The sequence below is a fragment of the Diabrotica undecimpunctata genome, chromosome 8, assembly GCF_040954645.1.
Source record: "Diabrotica undecimpunctata isolate CICGRU chromosome 8, icDiaUnde3, whole genome shotgun sequence".
Taxonomy (NCBI): domain Eukaryota; kingdom Metazoa; phylum Arthropoda; class Insecta; order Coleoptera; family Chrysomelidae; genus Diabrotica; species Diabrotica undecimpunctata.
Window position 1 is genome coordinate 132632716 of NC_092810.1, and position 19014 is coordinate 132651729.

The 19014-nt window shown below is 33.7% G+C and overlaps 1 protein-coding gene across 2 annotated transcripts in view; it reads left to right on the top strand.

Moving 5' to 3' along the window:
• The window catches only part of LOC140448035 (unconventional myosin IC-like), a 116112-nt gene extending 101427 nt beyond the window's left edge, over positions 1-14685 (top strand). For both annotated transcript variants that reach the window (XM_072541080.1, XM_072541079.1), the window contains exons 11-18: positions 3393-3624; positions 3828-4058; positions 5778-6058; positions 9670-9788; positions 9851-10066; positions 12418-12518; positions 12576-12672; positions 14528-14685. In XM_072541080.1, the coding sequence (XP_072397181.1) occupies positions 3393-3624; positions 3828-4058; positions 5778-6058; positions 9670-9788; positions 9851-10066; positions 12418-12518; positions 12576-12672; positions 14528-14542 (1292 nt within the window). In that variant the 3' untranslated portion in view covers positions 14543-14685. The remainder of the gene's footprint in view (positions 1-3392; positions 3625-3827; positions 4059-5777; positions 6059-9669; positions 9789-9850; positions 10067-12417; positions 12519-12575; positions 12673-14527) is intronic.
• The last annotated feature ends 4329 nt before the right edge of the window (positions 14686-19014 follow it).

The window sequence follows — 19014 nt, forward strand, 5'->3', positions numbered from 1 at the left end:
TTATTTTGTTATTTTTAAACCGCAACGAGTACTGGGAGTTATTAGCAGGAGGATATATGTGTATACAATAAGTTCATTGCAAAATAAGTATTACAGTGAAGTAAATTTCATAAGGTACGTGTACCAAATACGGAGGTCGGGAAAAAGTGTGTAACATGCTTCAGTTCTAGTAATATAAAAATAAAATACAAAAAAAATTATTTCGTAATTAGTATTATTATAATCAGATAAATTATAACTTTTGTAGTAGGGCCTTCTTAGGAACACATCTTCCAAATAAGGCCCATACCTGGTCCCTAATATGGGCCACCCCAATGTTTAACGAACATTAATATAATTAATAAATGATAGACTATCACTTCTCAAACCATTCACATACGAAATTTGGTACTTTGTCTTTGGATGTCAACCCTTCACATTCTTCATTAATATACTTTTTGCATTTTTTGCAAAGTTTCATATCAGCTGTTCTGTCTTCACAGCATAAATGACAAAACTAGTTAACAGCTTTTGATGTTGTCGCTGTCATCATCGCCATTAAGACTGATGTCACATGAACTATCCCTCACAGAAAATGACTCACTTTCCGAAGAACTAAAACTGCTGGATTGGCGTCTCCTTTTTCGGGAACTCCTTTGTTCGGAAACTGTTGGAATATCTGATGCTTCAGCAGGTTCGGGACCCATTCGGGATCAGAACGTTGTGAAGGATGGGAAGGAGCTAATGCACAGTCAGGAATAGATTCTGGATCAAAACGATAAATTTCAGTAGCTCGGAATCCAAACATGACATTAACTGGAGACGCAGCTTTTGGCCATATCTTGCTGAAGATTTTTCCAAATACCCGTCTATTACATGCTCTGTTTTCTTCCTCTTTATTTGTTGACCAACGTAATTAGATTTCGTCATCCCAATACGACTCGAATGGTTTAAATACTGACTTATCCATAGGCTGAAGTTCATGAGTCGTATTGCTAGGTAAGCAATACAGTCTAATACTGTGACCTTCAGCAACGTCACAAATATCTGGATCGAAACGTGACGATGCTTCATAAAAAATCAGAAAAACGTCTCCTGCAGGTTTGTATTTGGCAAAATGATGCAGCCACTTGATAAAGGTCGATGTAGTCATTGAGCCCTTGTCTGTCATTTCTACCGCTCATTACCATTATACCGTTCATTCTTCTTTGAAAATGGTCATTGGAGGAATGACCTGTCCAACAATGTTCAGGAGCAACGAAGTGTAGCCGTTTTTCACCTTTCTTTGAAGTGACTTAAAGAGGGACAGGCGACAACCCTATTTATCCATATTATAGATGTGCTGTGGTTTGTCAAATGCCTCTAATTCGGTCATGATATTTTTAATTTCTGGAAATGATCATCGACAATACACTTATTCAGTTTTGCAGCTCTTCCTGGTTTCATATGTTGCGCCTTTTTTCTAGCAACCCCTGGGTTCCTCAGTAGGAATAACTAGAGCCATTTTCGCCCAGCGAAACCTTCTCCTTCATTAACCGAATTCTGCAAATTATTTTTTTCGCTGAACTCAAATACACTGCGTCGGAGAACTTTAGCTGTAAGTGGATACCCAACTTCAGCAAGCAAATCTTTGAGTAAGTTTTTTTTTCTTAAGCTTCCTCCAAGGAAGGTTTCAGTCCTAACTTCTTGGTTGCTACACCGCTACTTACATGTTTGCGTAACGTACGCCTGGGGATACCGTAGGTATTGTATGTAGTTTTGACTGACATCCCTTCATTAACAGCTCCCATCGCTTTTTTTAATCATCCTGACTCCAGGTAGCACGTTTTTTCTTTAAATCCATCTAAAAATAAAAAATTCAATAAAAAATACACTCACGCTCCTGAATTGTATGCTTATATGTTTATAGTTCTTAAAAAAATATTTAGACGTACAAGTAATTTGCCGGATAAACAGAATAAAATAATTTAACTTCCATCATAGATTGTAAAAGAATGTGTTTTAAAATATTGCTTATTCAATTTTTTTTATTATATTCGGCCTCATCCTACAGTCAGGTGTTGACACCTGACCGAAATATTCACAATTAATATTTGTCTGTGATGACGAATATTAACAATATTGGAATATTTAATAAATTTTTCCATTTTTCTTCTTTCGCTTAGGAAATTATTAAAAGTCTTCCATTTCGACCTCTTGGAATTTACATCTATCCTCTGTCAGAAGACCTCATAATGGTGTTTCCACTGTTTTAGATCTATTAACTGTAAGTTAGATTTTTCCTTCCCTTCCCTCCGCAGAGACTTTATCACCTTCCAAGCTTGCCCAACTCTTGTTCCACCCATATACCTATCCACCTCTGCACATCTTCGATCCCACATCTTTTTACTTTTCACTGCTTCTCTTTTTACATCTCGATTTAATTTTTATATATTTTGTGATCTACTTCCTTTCTCAGTATTGTTCTAAAGCTATTTTCTTGTGGCATGTTAAAGTAATTACTATTTAAATGGGAATAAGCCACAATTAAAGGTTAAAGTACGTTTAAAATAAACGTACTTTAACCTTTAATTGTAGCTTATTCCCATTTAAATAAAAATTTCCTCCTTTCTCGTTGACATCCATTTCTGATAAGCAGTTTTCTTCTTTTTTACTAACGTTTGCATATTCTCCGACCACCTTCTTGATTTTTTGTTTCATGTTTGTCTTTATACCCCAAAGCTTCACTTGCAGCCTAATGAATGCATTTTTTAAGCTGCTGATATAATTCTTCCGCTGATATATTTTCTTGATACACATTTTGTAATTTTGTGGCCAGTCGTAATTTGTAAAGAAATTTCGTTGAATCTTCTTTTAAGCTTTCTAGGTTATATTTAGGAGATGTTACTTCTTGTCCCTTTTCTATATTCTGTACCTGAGTGTTATTGTTTTTGCGATAATTAACTATCACATTGGCCATAAGTAAACGATGGTCGGATCAACCTTCTGATCCACGGTATACCGTTACGTCAGTTGTTTTCAGCTGGGAAGTTTGACGTTGGATTACATAGTCGATTATCGAGCGCAGATTCTTAGTAGTAATAATTCCTTAAATATAATAATATGTAATTAATATTATACTAATTAAAGATCTCGATCTGAAAGAGAAAGCGATTTATAGTCCATTATAGTCTTCTACTTTCATATAAATTTTAATTTTCGGCACAAAACATAATGTATACAAATTATTTTTGACGAATCTTTAATCATGAATTCAGTTTTTTAACTCCACTGTTTGTTACCTTATGTAAATATACGAACATATTTCAGAAACTCTACATATATAGAAACCTTTTCATATATATACATTTTTAATAGCTATCTAGATATTTTAAAACCTTTTTACAATTAAACTATAGTAAAATATTTTTCAGGTATCTTTGACTTCGAACTAGTAGGACATCAAGTAACATACTTGGGTTTGATGGAAAATTTAAGAGTTCGTAGAGCCGGTTTTGCGTATCGCAGAGACTATGAAAGATTCCTAAAGAGGTATAAGTGTCTTTCCAAAGAAACCTGGCCAAATTACAGAGGAAATGCTAAAAACGGTGTCCAGGCTTTGGTTAATAGCCTTGGCTACGATAAAGAAGAATATCAAATGGGAAAGTAAGTTATTTTTTTAACGATATACTGTACAGCAGAGTTTTTAATTGTTTTCAATTTATTAATGCTTGGTTTATTTCCGAAATAGATAAATTTAGCACTACTGTTACATTTTCATTTCTAATCATGTATCTTTTATTAAATTGTAATTTAGAAATTAATATTTTGATATAAAGCATAATATATATTTGTTTAATATATTTCAGGACTAAAATTTTCATCAGGCATCCAAAAACGCTGTTCCAAACTGAAGATGCATTCCAAGTTAAAAAGCATGAAATCGCTTCCATAATTGAAGCACACTGGAAGGGTTACCTACAAAGAACAAGATACCGAAAGATGAGGGAATCTGCTATTATTATTCAAAAGTACATTAGAAGAGTACTAGCTAAACGTTTGGCCGAGAAACGCAAGAAGGCAGCATTTGCAATCAGAAGGTATGTGTAGTGTAGTAAATGAGATTTAATAAAATATATTTATCGTCTCTAATTGAAATTAAAATACATACGGATTCAGCACTATATTTTAGGATACATTAAGATTAGGTAATAATTTTAAATTAAAATTGAAAAAAAATTATTGGACATATCATCGAAAATCGAGATCAAGTTATGAACTCTGAAGAGAGTTGTTATAGCCAACTATACAAAGAAGAGCAATATATCCAGAGTCAATCATTACTAAAGATAATTAATCAGAGACCTCAAATTTTGCCGGATATAACACCAAATGAATTTTGAAGGTCAGTACAAGAAACGAAAAACAATAAGTCTCCCGGAGGCACTGAAATGATGGCGGATGCCTTGAAAGTGGCTGGAAAAACATTATGGCATGCTCTTGCCAAAATATTCAATAGATGTCTACAGGAAGCAATAACACCAACTCGCATAACGCAGAAAAGGCGGTACTACCGACTTCATAACCTACAGGCCCATGCTACATTTTAATATTTATAACCTTTTTAGAAAAACAATGACGGTTAGAAATGATTATAAATAGAAATAAAAAAATTTACACAATTATGTAGTTAAAGTGTGTCTTCAGGTACCAGAAAACAGATATTGAGTATTTAACAAAAAATAGATACGTAAGGACAGAAATAGACAATTTTGAAAATGTGCAAATACCTCGTTTTTCAAGAAAGGGTAGGTAAAATGGGGTACATGGAAATATTAGGTTATTTTTTAATTAAACATGTAATGAAGTATTGAACAATGTTATACATTTATCATATCTAGGCATCACATTATCTAGGTACGGAAAGCTCGAAACTGAAGTGGAAGATCAAGTGAACAGAGCAAACAGAGCCGCAGGCTGCCTGAATGAAATAATATGGAGAAATAGGGAAAGAAATAAAAGGCAGAATTTACAAAACAGTCATCATACCAATAATGATGTACGCGGCAGAAACACGACCTGACACAGAGAGGACAAAAAGGATGTTAGAAACAGCAGACATGAAAACACTTAGAAAAATTGATGGTAAGACACTATGGGACAGAGCTAGAAGTACAGATATACGACGTATATGCAAGGTGTAGAACATCAAGGACTGGGTAAGAAATAGAAGAGTAGAATGGAATGATCATATAAGCCGAATGACAACAAATGGAGTAGAACAGACGGTTCCCCAATAGGAAGACGACAGTAGGAAGACCACGAAAACGATGAAACGACAACTTACAGGAGGCACATTGAAAAACAGACAGAGTCATGTATTCATAAAAAAAAGATGACGAAGAAGAAAAATTATGTTGTGATACTCTTTGAAGATCGTAGACAAAAGTTTCCTTGAATTGCTTATTGATAAATTCTTCTGTCTTAGGTGCCGTCTCCATATTCAGACGTTGGCAATCAACATGTTTACAATTTCCTGAAACCTTTTCCCCTGAACCACACCATTGCATAATATTACGCAACCATGAATGTGTCTTTCGAGCAATCCATATCTTTCACTCCACTTTTCCACTAAGGCGAAGTAGATGGTATTCAGGTCCTCTAATTATATATGGACGAAGTATTCTGTATTTATCTTATCGATCGACTACCATATGTAATAATAAATTTTGTGAAAAAAATAAAAGCCATAGCAACTGAGCAAAATTTTTATTTATAATTCAATCAATTACACACAAATTAATATTAACACTTTTTAGGTTTATCAAGGGCTTTATCACACGAAATGGTCCGCCTACCGACGAAAATAAATCATTCTTGAGAATGGCAAAAGTTCAATGGCTGAAAAGATTATCCAAGAGTCTTCCGAAACAAATTTTATACAGACGTTGGCCACCATGTCCTTTTGTTTGCCAGGACGCTTCCAAACGTTTAGAAACCATGCACGGAGCACATTTGTCAAGGGTATATAGACTGGCTTTAACACCTGAGAGAAAACGACAGTTTGAATTGAAAGTGTTGGCGGAATCGTTATTTAAAGGTAAAAGTATTATTCCAGATTTAGCCATACGGCTCACACTCCCTCTAAGTGGAAAATTCACTCATCCCAGATACCTACGGTATCAAAAGGATTGAGCTCTGGTGGGACTCTTTCCATGTTATCGAGTCCTAGGTGACTTGGTATGTCGGTGTATCTCCCAAAAATTTTCGTACGCATCTGGACGTCGAAAGTAACACAGCTTTCTGCATAATCTTATATAGATGTTCATTTAGACCCAGCTTTTTTATGTTTTCTAGGAGGCTCTTCGGGATGACTCCAGTGGTTGAAAGAATAATAGGTATCGTCTGGGTACTTTCCATTCTCCATTGTCTCCTGATTTGTATTTCTAGATCTCTGTACTTGGCGATCTTTTCGTTGTATTTAACACGTAAATTATTGGTGTTGGGTATCGCCACATCAATAAGTGTTGTTTGCTTAGTAATTTTATTAACTAGTATGAGATCGGGTCTATTATGGGCCACTGGTTGGTCTGTAAGCACAGTGCGGTCCCAGTATAGCTTGTAGTTGTCATTTTCAAGCATTCTATCAGGGACGTATTGATAATAAGGAAGATGGTCGGTTTGGAGAAGTCCCAGTTTGTCAGCTAGTTCTTGGTGGATAATCTTTCCTACTGAGTCATGACGGTCTTTATAATCAGTACCGACAAATGCCTGGCAGCCACCGGTAAGATGTTGGATAGTTTCTTGGGCTTGGCATCCATATCGGCATTTGTCATTTTGGACTTGAGGATCTTTAACAATATATTTCAGGTAATTTTTAGTTGGAATAACCTGATCCTGAATGGCAAGTAGGAAACCCTCAGTCTCGGGAAACATCTTTCCTGATGTCAACCAATAGTTCGGCGCTGTATTGTCGACATATTCTTGGCTGATCTCATTAAGATGTCGCCCATGCAGAGGTTTACTCATCCAGGCGCGCATTTTGTCTTGCTTAGTCAGGTGGTTTATGCGCATTTCTTGTTCCCTCAGTTTAAGCGGCGTCGTATCATCTACTGCGCAAATTGCTCGATGTAAAGTAGATGTCTCAGCCTGTACCTGAAAATAAGTTCTTAAATTAGCAATTTGTTTATCCAATTGCTCACCTATATCCATAAGTCCTCTTCCCCCTTGATACCGCGGTAATGTTGTTCTCTCTACTGCACTACGTGGATGATGTTTTTGCGCCTTTGTGAGAAGTGTTCTTACTTTCCGCTGAAGACCCTCTATATCCGTTTTTGACCACTTTATAATACCAAATGAGTAGCTCAGCGCGGAACAGGCGTACGTATTTAATGCCTTAAACAAATTTTTACTGTTAAGATATGACCGATTTAGTTGTCTTACTCTTCGCACGAACTCCGAAGTTAGTTCGGTTTTCATTTGTTTATGGTCAATTTTCCGCGCTTGTTTTACTCCGAGATATTTGTACATATCATTTTCACCCATTGCCTCGATGTTTTGGCCATCTTGCATATCGAAACCTCCGGGCTGAACCTTTCCTCTGACTATGTTTAGTATACGGCACTTGTCTAGTCCAAAATTCATACTGATATCATTTGAGAAATTTTCTACAGTTTTTAGCATCTCATCTAGGTGGTTTCGAGTGGAAGCCATTAATTTTAAATCATCCATATACAACAGATGATTAAGCTTCGCTACAACAGTGTTGTTATTTTTGATGCTAAAACCTGAGTCAGTAGAGTTCAGCAGCTGAGATAGTGGGTTCATTGCTAGGCAAAACCAAAGTGGACTTAACGAGTCCCCCTGGAAAAGCCCCCGGTTAATAGGGATATCTTCAGTTTCGATATTAATTTCACCCGGTATTTGAAGGTGAATTTTAGTCTTCTACTCTGCCATTATATGCTTCAAAAAGGTCACGAGATTATCATCGACTTTATATATTTTCAATATATCTATAAGCCATTCATGCGGCACTGAATCAAAAGCCTTCTTTTAGTCAATGAAGGCAGTAAAAAGGTTTCTTTTTTTGTTGTATGCCTGGTTAGAAATGACTGAGTCGATAATAAGTTGTTCCTTGCAGCCCATGGACCCCTTAGCGCATCCTTTCTGTTGAGGCTCTATGATATTGTTCAGAGCACAATGTTGGTAGATACGCCGGGCCACACAGGATGTGAAGTATTATTATTATTATTATTATACATAAGCGAGGGCAGAGGAACTGTCCCTATTATGCCCAAAAACAAAGAAATTTCATTAATAACCTACTAGTAAAAAAAAAACAAAAATTACAAATAAAAGAAATAAAATTACAATTTTTGGTTTAAAAGAAAAACAATATTTTAACTATAATGTAAAACGGTCAAGTCTGTTTTTAAACGAATTGGTAGAGGGAGCAGAGACAATGTTATCGTTAAGGTTATTCCAGCACTCAAAAACTCTATTTGGTAAAAAGTTCTGCCTTGATCTTGTAGAAAAATTTTCTTTCTTCAGTTTGAACTGATGACCTCTGAGACGTTCATCTTGATTAATGATAAAAATTTCATCGAGATTTCCAAAATTGAATTTTAATATTTTAAAAGTTGTAATTAAGTCTCCACGTTGTCGGCGAAGTTCAAAGGAAGTTAGGTTGACCATACTAAGTCTTTCTGCATAGGAAGGTCTTCTCGGTCCCAAAGAAATTCGGGTGGCTTTTCTTTGGACGTTTTCCAACATAGTCTTGTCTCGAACCAGATCAGGATACCACGTTGGTCCAGCGTATTCAAGTATGGGTCTTACGTAAAGAGTGTAAAGTTTACAGAATGATTGCATTGAAACTCTCAAAAACACCTCCGAATAAGATACAGTCTGGAGTTCGCACGTTTACAAATAGAGGTAATATGGTCGGACCAAGTTAGGCTGCTGTTTATGATAACACCAAGATCGTTATACGAAAACACTGAATCTAATGGCTGCCCGTTAAAAAAGTACGGCACAAGTGGGTTATTTTTACCAATTCGAAGCACTACACATTTTCCGGCGTTTAAGGGTAGTAACCACTGGGAACACCAAGTTAAAATAGAGTCCAAGTCCATTTGGAGTGTTAGCTGGTTTGTGATTGGATTGGCATATATTTTTGTGTCATCAGCGTAGAACGATATTTTACTTGAGACATAATAAGGAACATCGCTGGTATAAACCGTAAACAGCAGTGGTCCAAGGACGGAACTCTGAGGCACTCCACTTTCCACTAACCTGTCCTGTGAGAAAGATTCGCCAACTCTAACTTTGTAATATCGATCTGTTAGAAAATCATCTATCCAACGAAGTAAAGTACCGCGAACTCCGAAATGTTCTAGCTTATGTAGAAGTCTGCGATTCGGTACACGGTCAAAGGCTTTAGAGAAATCTAGATAAACAACGTCGACCGGCTGCGAACTGTTAAGGTATATAATTTATATAACTTGTATATAAACCTGTATATACAAGTTGTATGTCTTAATTTAAAATAGTTTTACTGTTGTGATAATAAATGCGTTAGTAATATAAAACGTGCCTTTTGGGCTTAGCTCGCAAATAAGGTTATATTAAAATATATTTTAATTCTCTATTATAATAATATTGACTGAGTTTAAATTTACGAATTTTTCTGTGTTAACCAATAAATTTTTTCAGATAAAAAGAAATCGTACAAAGAAAGTGTCCCACATCTCTTCGAACCTGATAGAGTTCAAGAAATACATATTCCAATGAAAGAACTTTATGCATCACAACTAAATGGTGATAAAGAAATTGTAAGTAATTTATTACCAAAGTATTTCTTGGTGACACTCCTGATTGTATTTTCCTTTTGTAGTATTCTACGAATGTCATAAAGTTTGATAGGCATGGATATAAACCAAGAGAGAGACTAATGGTTATTGGTAGTAAAAATCTTCACCTTTTGGAATGTAAGGGATCACTTAAACCCAAGCACTGCCTTCCTTTAAATAGGTTAACTTTTACGATAACTCCAGAAAATGACAAGATGCTTTTGGTGCAAATTCCGGAGGATTTGATCAAAAAAGATAAGGTAATATATTTGTTTTTTTTAATTCTAACAAATTTTAGTATATCTATGGGAAATGAGTCAATACTCACAATCTTTCACAGTCAATACTCAAGATAGTGAGTATTGACTCATTTCCCATATGGACTCACATTAACAACCTTTTCATCACTTCTAACAAATTTGCAAGCCGTGTTTGTCCCGATTTTTTTCTTCCTGTCTACAATTGCGTCAGACATTATTAAAGGTGACACAGGAGTGGACATAGATATGACCTCGTAATTTTACCTTAACAACTGATTCTCTGGAGCATCTGCGCTATATATAGTTCAGATGAAGACCGTCTTCTTTCTTCTTTTTTTCTTCTTTCTATCCTCTTTCTTTTTTCGTTCCTTCTTTCTTTTCACAATTTAGTTACCTAGGAGATGGATGCAAATGGCGCAAGATTGAGAATTCATGAAAAATGAGAGGGAGGCGTATGTCCAAAGATGGATGTTTTTAGCTGATTAGATAGATTTCTTTGAATAAAATTTGATTGTTGTCTTCTGTGATGATGTGTTCTGCCATAGCCAGATGATTTTTCTTTGTTTCTTCCTTCTTTGTATTCACAACTTACCTAGGAGATGGCTGCAAATGGTACAAGAAAAATGAGGGGAAGGCGTATGTCCAAAGATAGATGTTCTTAGCAAACCTTCTCTTTTCCTTTTTTTAATGGGACCCAACTTCATATTTTTTCTGCCATCTAGTATCATTCATTCATTCTAAATGGCCATACCACAACAGTCTTTTCTATTTTTTCGATTATATTACCTTATATATTCGTAATTCTTCGAATTTTGTCATTTGCTTTGCTTGGTGCTTCGTCTCTAGTACTTCATTTATAGGAATAGCAATTGTATCTCTATCTTTCTTTCGAAGTTCTCATGTTTCTAACACATATATTATGTTCATATTCTTTCAACAATGGTTTTGTAAATAAACTGTTTTGTTTTATTTGTTACTTTATGGCTCCAGAGGATTGAATTTAAGTTATAAATCTGCCCCCTTTCTCGTAAGAGCTTTATACTCTAAAAAAAATCTGAAGTTTAGTCTTTCTAATTTCTTAAGTCTGTCGTATGAGAATGATTTGGATGCACCCAAAATTAGCTTTTCAACTTAGCGATCCATTTGGTCAAGATAGTATTTATAACATTCAATCTATAATAGAAGCATCATGCCAAGAAAATATAATTCCATTAAAAAAATGTTGATTTGTTAACAAACTGTAGAATTAAATTGATTGCAAAGGTGAAAACAAAAGCATTTAAGAGGTAGTCCAATTTTTCTTCTTCCTTGAATTCCAATAGACCACGAAAAACTAATACTGCCAGAGGTCTTGGTACAGCTCAGGATATTTTTGAAGACATCTACTCTAAAAGTTTATTAAATACTGCATAAAAACCTACATTTACGCAAAAACCTAAACAGAAGAAGTAAAGGTTCTAAAAGAAGTGCTTATACAAGAGTATTTCGAAAATGGAGCTCACGTAGTGATAATATAATCAAACAACCGAGAAGCGCAAAAAATTTGATCAGGAAAACCATATATCTTTCATTCAGTATGAAAAAACTTTAACTGGGTTAACCGAAACAAAATTTGGGAAATAATTAATGACAAAGGTTACCCACCAAATCTTTAAAAGACAATAAAAAGTTTGTACCATCAGACAAAAATAGTAGTGAACACTGGTAAAAAAAGACAGAAGAAATGGAAATCAACTCAGTAATGAGATGGAGCTGCAACCTTTCCCCCGCTCTTTTCAACATATATGTATCTTGAAGTCTCAAATTATTTGCTATAGGCTTGAAGTATAATCTTTAGTATTTGCACACCCATAGTAACAATACACTAAACGACATTCATGAGGTGTGTGAAATGGGTTCGTCGTACTTATAGCTCTGCATTCATTCAGTGGCTTTTTGGCTAGGTGCTAGTAAATGCTAAAGTTTAGTATTAGATTGGCTTCCAGCCACTGCTGTTATTGTAAATGGCGTTTGCTATACACATAAATATGACAATAATTAACTAAACTCAGGGAATTGTCTAAAAGAGACATCTTATGATATGACACGAAGTGTTTCCAGAAACTCTCACCATAACATTTCATGAATTCTCATGTTAATTAATAATTTTGTGAATTTATGTAAATTTTTTAACTTCATTTGAAGGGGTTCAAATGAAATTAAAAACTTCAGAGAGGGTCTTACGATTTGTAGAATCTGAAGGTTGATAAAAAATTATATTTTATTGCTTTGTTTTTTTATCAAAGGAAGTTAAAACTAAATACATATGAATGTATATTTTTCACAAATAAATATGATTGTTTCTTTTTTAGGGTGACTTAATTTTAGAAGTGCCCAACTTGATAGAAGCCTTGACCTATGTTATGGACACATTAAAAGATAAAACTGTCTTGAAAATAATCGCCCAATCACAGTAAGTATATTCTAGATTCAAAAAAGTTTTATTCATACTCATTTGTATATTTTTCAGTATTGAACATAATATGAAAGGAAAACAGGGTACAATTGACATTCAACATGGAGATGCCCCCAAGATTCACAAGGATAAAAGTGGCCATTTGTTAATAGTAAGTTAATGCTTTTTTTTAATAATTTAGGCATTTTAGGACTTTATAGTAATGATACAATAATTGGACGCAATAATTAGTCTGCCGATAGCATTTCCTATAGCTCAATAAAAATCTGTAACTTATGTCTACAACAGAAAAGGAAATTTACCCGGCAAAAATTGATTTCTGAAAGGACTATTCATTTGTTTAATTAAATATAGGGTGTTCTATTAAAAAAATCGATGACGTCATAACTTCGACAAATTTAATTGAATAAAACCGATGTGAACAAAAATATTAAAATTTTGAAAAAAATCGACCTGTTTTTGTGTTTTTTTTTAAACTCTCAGGAAAAGAACGTTATGCTTTACTTTTAGTTGCTAATATTTGATGAAGACTATTGATGTTACAGGAAAGCGTCGATTATCCGAACTAATTGGGGATATGTGTGTTCGGAAAATCTTTTTTTACAGATAATCGAAGTGTATTGATATAGCCATACATATTTATCAACAGGTGAATGAAAGCGATATTTACATACAAATATGTATTTATATCTTTAATAACAAATAGGAATTAAACAAAAAAAGCGCAATCTTTGCAACAAAACATATTCTGGGTACAAAATTGAAGATTTTTTAAACGTTAATCACTAACGCCTAAAAAAAATTCAATTCTTATCTGCCAAAGCAAGTTTACCCGTTTACAAGCGGCTAGGTCACGTAGTTTTTTAAGGATAGGTATTTTTCATTCTAACATCGATAAGTTGGGGAGTTATCAAGAAGCAATAATATTTTCTCTCATTTGCCATTTTTTAATTCATGGGCTTTAACAGAGGGTTATAAAACTTTCTATAAAATAGAAATTGTACTATTCACCCAAGCACTCTTTTGTGTAAACGATATTCATCGCAGACATATTAATATGTTTAAAACGTGGTTTTTGCATTTACCAATGAGCCGCCAGTCGCATTAGCACAAGCTAAGGCAGCGATATGATGATTCTTAATTTTTTCGGTCCAGATGCTGGACCTAAAAGTTTGGAGACCTGGAGTTTTTCGTGGCAAAATTTTCCAGTTAAGCCCAATTTCGTTTGCATAGTTAACATTTTGAAGGCCGTAATTTTCTTCCTTCGTAACTCCCTTAATTGAATTTAGAATTAATCTACTGCTGATGAATCAGCACAGTTTTTATCCTTGTATTTGAAGCTCACGAATGCTATATTTCGACTTAAATCGTTTTAACCAGCCTGTGCTTGCTTGACAATTTGACACCTCTCCGGGTTTTTCGTTGGATTGAACTGCTTTTTCATAGAATCAGATCAGAAGTAGGTTCTCCCTGGAATCTCTTTTGAGTAAACCACTTATATACAGCATCATCTAAATCCGTGTTTGAGGCAATTTACATCGTTTTGTGACTTGTAAATCGATCAGAAGAATCAAGCTGGGACATAAAGTTACTTATGCTCGCCTGTTGTCGAGAGTTCGGATAAGCGGTCGTCCGGTTGATCGACGTTGAGATAATCGACACTTTACTGTACTTGGTTCCTACTTTTCTGGTTCTGAAACAGAATTTTGAAATAAGACACCAATGTAATTTGATTAAAATTTCCAATTGAAAATCTGAAAACCACCATGCATGTAAATTTGCAACATGTTCTATCCTCTAGATGGCGCTTAAGTCTTAAACTTTATATTTATTTGTTGGGGAAGGTAAATGATTTTATTTAGAATCGCCACCAACCAATAACTATATTTTCATTAAAATATAGGTTGATTCATTATTGTCTAATGTTCGATTTATTTTTAATTAAAAGATTTTAAAAAACTATTAAAAAAGAATAATGGCTTAATCTTAATTATATCTATTTTCAGGTTGTTTCACCATAAGAATTTTAGAACAGCAGCCAAAAACTAAGAAGAAAGTGCCATGAGCAAAAAATTATTCTGTATTGTATATTTATATATTTATATACTAGATAAACATGTAAGATATTTTAAACTGGGCTATTAAATTAATATTTTAAAAATAACTTGTTTTATTTTATTTATTATTATCATCATCAACCTGTATGCGTCCACTTATAAGTTGTACAAGTACTTATACGATGCAGTCTGCGCAATATCCCTTCCATCAGCAGCAATATTTTAATTTAGTACCAGATTTGTCATTATTTGCATCTTGTTGATACCATGCTTGTTCAGATCTGCCTCCTTACAAGTAAAAGCGTTGTGAATAACTTTGGAGAGACAGTGTCTCCTTACCATACTCCTCGCTGTATACAGAGTTTATTATTGTAATAAATAACAATTAAATATCTATGCATTAATCCAACTAATCCTGGATTACCAATGATATACAAGATATGACGGAGAGCAGAACTAGGAGACCTCCAAGTTCCACATAAAGACAGAGAATTACACAAGAAAATTAAAGAGGTCTCAGACCTGTGGAAAGCTAAACATCTGTCAATACTAAATGATAAAAACAATGAGATAGAGTATGCTGATCTTCTTCTTAAAGTGCCTATCCGTTCCGGATGTTGGCGATCATCACGGCTATCTTTACTTTGTTTATTGCAGTGTGGAACAGTTCAGTGGTAGTCGTGTTATACCACTTTCGTAAATTTTGAAGCCAGGAAATGCGTCTTCTTCCCGGTCCTCTCTTACCATTTACCTTCCCTTGGAGAATCAGCTGGAGAAGGCCGTAACGTTCTTGATTTCTCATTACATGTCCTAGATATTCCAACTTTTTAGTTTTGACGGTCATGAGAATTTCACATTCTTTCCCCATTCTACGCAGGACCTCCACATTAGTAACTCTGTCAACCCAGGATATATGTAAGATGCGCCTATAACACCACATTTCGAAAGCTTCGAGCCGATTCATAGATGCTGATAACAAAAACAAATTTGGGATATGTGCACGTAGAAGAATTGTGGAGCTTGAATTGAAAACAAATACAATCATCTACTTTCATTTTAACATCTTTTCTCTATGTAAAGAGACCACAAAATTGTGTTTTGCAAGAGTAAACATCGTCCAATAACTTCCCCCAAGTATGGATTCACAGATCATTGCCATTGAAGAGAAGTCTCATGACTTCTTGTTATATATATGAAGCAATATATAATCATATCATTGTATAATCATAGTACCTTCCTATCTACCTGGCTTAATGTTCATTTAGGGATTGCTTTTTAAGGAATGAGTTTTACTTTTCTTAAAATGGAAATAAACCATTTAGATTCTTGAGATCCTCTTTAGGGATGAAATGCTTCTTCCTTTGATATTGTGTAATCTATTGTACATTGTCAGAGAGGGGCTGTGGTCTTCTAACATCACTTGGAGTCAAAATGGTGCTTCTCAGTAGCTTTGAAGTGAAAATTCTAAGAGCTTGAGGTATATCAACTACAGAAATTTCAGATATCATTGTGGAATGAGATTGGTACATTGCAAAAACCAATCTGTACCTGTCCTGGGAGAGGATTAGCTTAGGGTATAAAAATATGATGCCCAGATGGGTTACTTCAAGATATTATGCATACTTGACTAGAAGTTCATAATTACAACTTCAGTATTATGTAGTAGAATGGACTGAAAGTGAAATTTTTTCTATTGGGTCCGTGGACTCATACATTTTCAAAACATTAACAGGTAATTTTTAAGATGTTGTTTAGAGCATACCTTAATTGATACAAGTTACTGCATTATTAATTTGCTAATATATTACTAAAATCCATAAAATTTATATTATAATATTCATTTGAAACACCACATGAGGTAAAATTATTATAAGAACTTTTTATCACTATATATTAGATATGTTCCTTTGTTTTCTAGTGTAGCACTTTCAACAACAAAATAAAAAATTAATTAAACTAAAATTTGTAGGTACTTTAATTTTTAAAATTACTAAAAGCTTTTTAAAGTTTTTAAATTTAAATTAAACTAAAAAGAAAAAGATTTTTTTGTAAACAAACACATCTGACAGCTAAACAGTCCTTAAACTCATTTGGATGATTCTGCACAAGACAAGTGTAGCTAGTCACCCTCGCAGAAGCAGGTGTAGATTTATAGACACAAATGTTACACTTTTCAATAGAACAAAGTGGTGTAGCACTACACCTTGCACTACACTTGCAAAGGTACCACTTAGTGTAGCACTTCTACACTTTTTTGGAACTAGTGCTACACCACAAAACAAAGCAACACACCTATTTAAAACAGTATAATAGTCAAATAATAATATCTCAAATACATCAGTGCCAACATATTCTAAGCATTTCACAAAGAATTATGTTTAGTGAAAGATATGACACAATAAAGCATGGACCAAGTATTAGATTACCAATACATTGCAAAAGTAAGATATAGTAAGATTCAGAATCACAACAAAAATTTACGGAGGAATCTATTGATGGCAGTCTAATATTTTATAATTTTCTAAAGACCATTTATAGACAATATATAACATTTCCTTTTTGTAACTAGTAAAGGTACTACCGTAGTAAGACGGAACAATGTCTGTAGAGATAGAGATGAAATTTATATCAATGAATTCTGCTTCACTTACTGATGAATTTTCATTTAAAATACTATGTATTTTTCTTAAAATATCTTTTGCATACTTCATTTAGAAGAATTTAATTAAGCCAACGCTAATAAATACTTTTAATTGTAACAATAAAGTTGTATATACAAATTAAAGTACGTAAATACATTGTCAACTTAATTCCCCTTGGAATGATGACTGGCTACTGCCTGTTGTGCTTTTGAAAGATTTTTAGGGCGACTAGACGCTCTAGACCGTATTTCTTCCTCTACTGATTTATTAACTGTTTTAGTAATAGCTTGTTTAAGTTTGTGTACTACCTCTTGCTTTTTTGGTTGAACTGGACGATCTGTAAGAAATAAAAATTAATTTCAAACTCCAAAATAAGATAATTGTGTCTTACTGGCTCTTTTCGTTACTTTATTGCCTTTCTGTTTCTTGACTTTTGCATTATCGGGTAATTTAGTTTTTACTTTCATTTTTCCTTGGGCCATATTTATTTATTTGATATTTTTTTATTACACAAATACTTTTGTTTTCTTTTACACAATGTGCAACAAACATAACCTTACAACTTCTTCTGTTCGTTTCTTGAACAGTCTAGATAAATAAGATCTACTATGCTAACAAGCATGCCTATTCATCTATATTTAACAAATGGTTAATTTATTGTATCTTTTCTTAAATTTCCTATCCTATCTTGTTGGTTTATGCATTTGTGTGACATATCAACGACAAACTTACCTCTTACTGATAAGCATAGCACACTACCACCCTGATAACTGACACGGACCATATTAAAAGTTCAGTAATCTTTAGAGTTCTTTTAAATTTCTATGCTATTTTTATGAAGGTGACCGTACATTTTTTTATCGACATCCATCCACAGAAAAGAATCATTTGGAGCGAAATCGGTAGAACGAGAAGGTCACTAAATTATTTTTGCAATATTACAAGTGAAAAATTATTAAAATCACTTCCTAATTTTTGACAGAAGTACGATTATTTTGCTGTAAATTGAAACCTTTCGGTGCAGAAAAATAGTTTTCTATGAGAAATTGGATCAACTACCTATATGAGGAACAATACTTATCCATATATAAACTCTGTTCTGTATGTTGTGTTCGGTATCGATGGAAATAATTTTCGTCTGTAAATAAAATGTTAAAAAAAAATTGAATCCTGATCAAATGTCTTTCTCAGAAAACTACACACGTCGTCCTTGGTAAATTATATTGTGTAGGATCCGTGGTTTGAACACGTTTCGAGCTGCTCTTGATGTAATTCCAACTTTAGCCGTTATTTGACTACTAAAACAATTAATATTTGACTAATTTTATGAAAACTGAAAAGTCGATTTTCAAAAGAAAACATAAAGCTGTCGATCGAAAATCCAGAATACGTTATGACTTATGACAATAAAAACTCTTTTCTCAACTGATAATACCATTTTTACTCGATAATGTTAATTTTAACTCAAAAATCAAATTTCTACGGAGTTGATAAGAAGCCTCTAATTATTGTATCAACTTTTCCTTGATGTACTTAGCCATGCTGCCGATATAAAATATGATCTCTGTCTATCCCATTTGAAAGAATACCATTTAATACCGTGTTATCCACCTATACTGAAAATGAAAAAAGATTGGAGATGAACCAAAATAAAATTAAAAGGAAAATTTTTAATTTTTTATTCAGCTATATGGTAAACACGAGATGATCATAAACTTATAATTTAAAGATATAGGTACAATGCTGAATGTAAAAATTATTATACATGCAATAAACATTTATCAATACATAGCT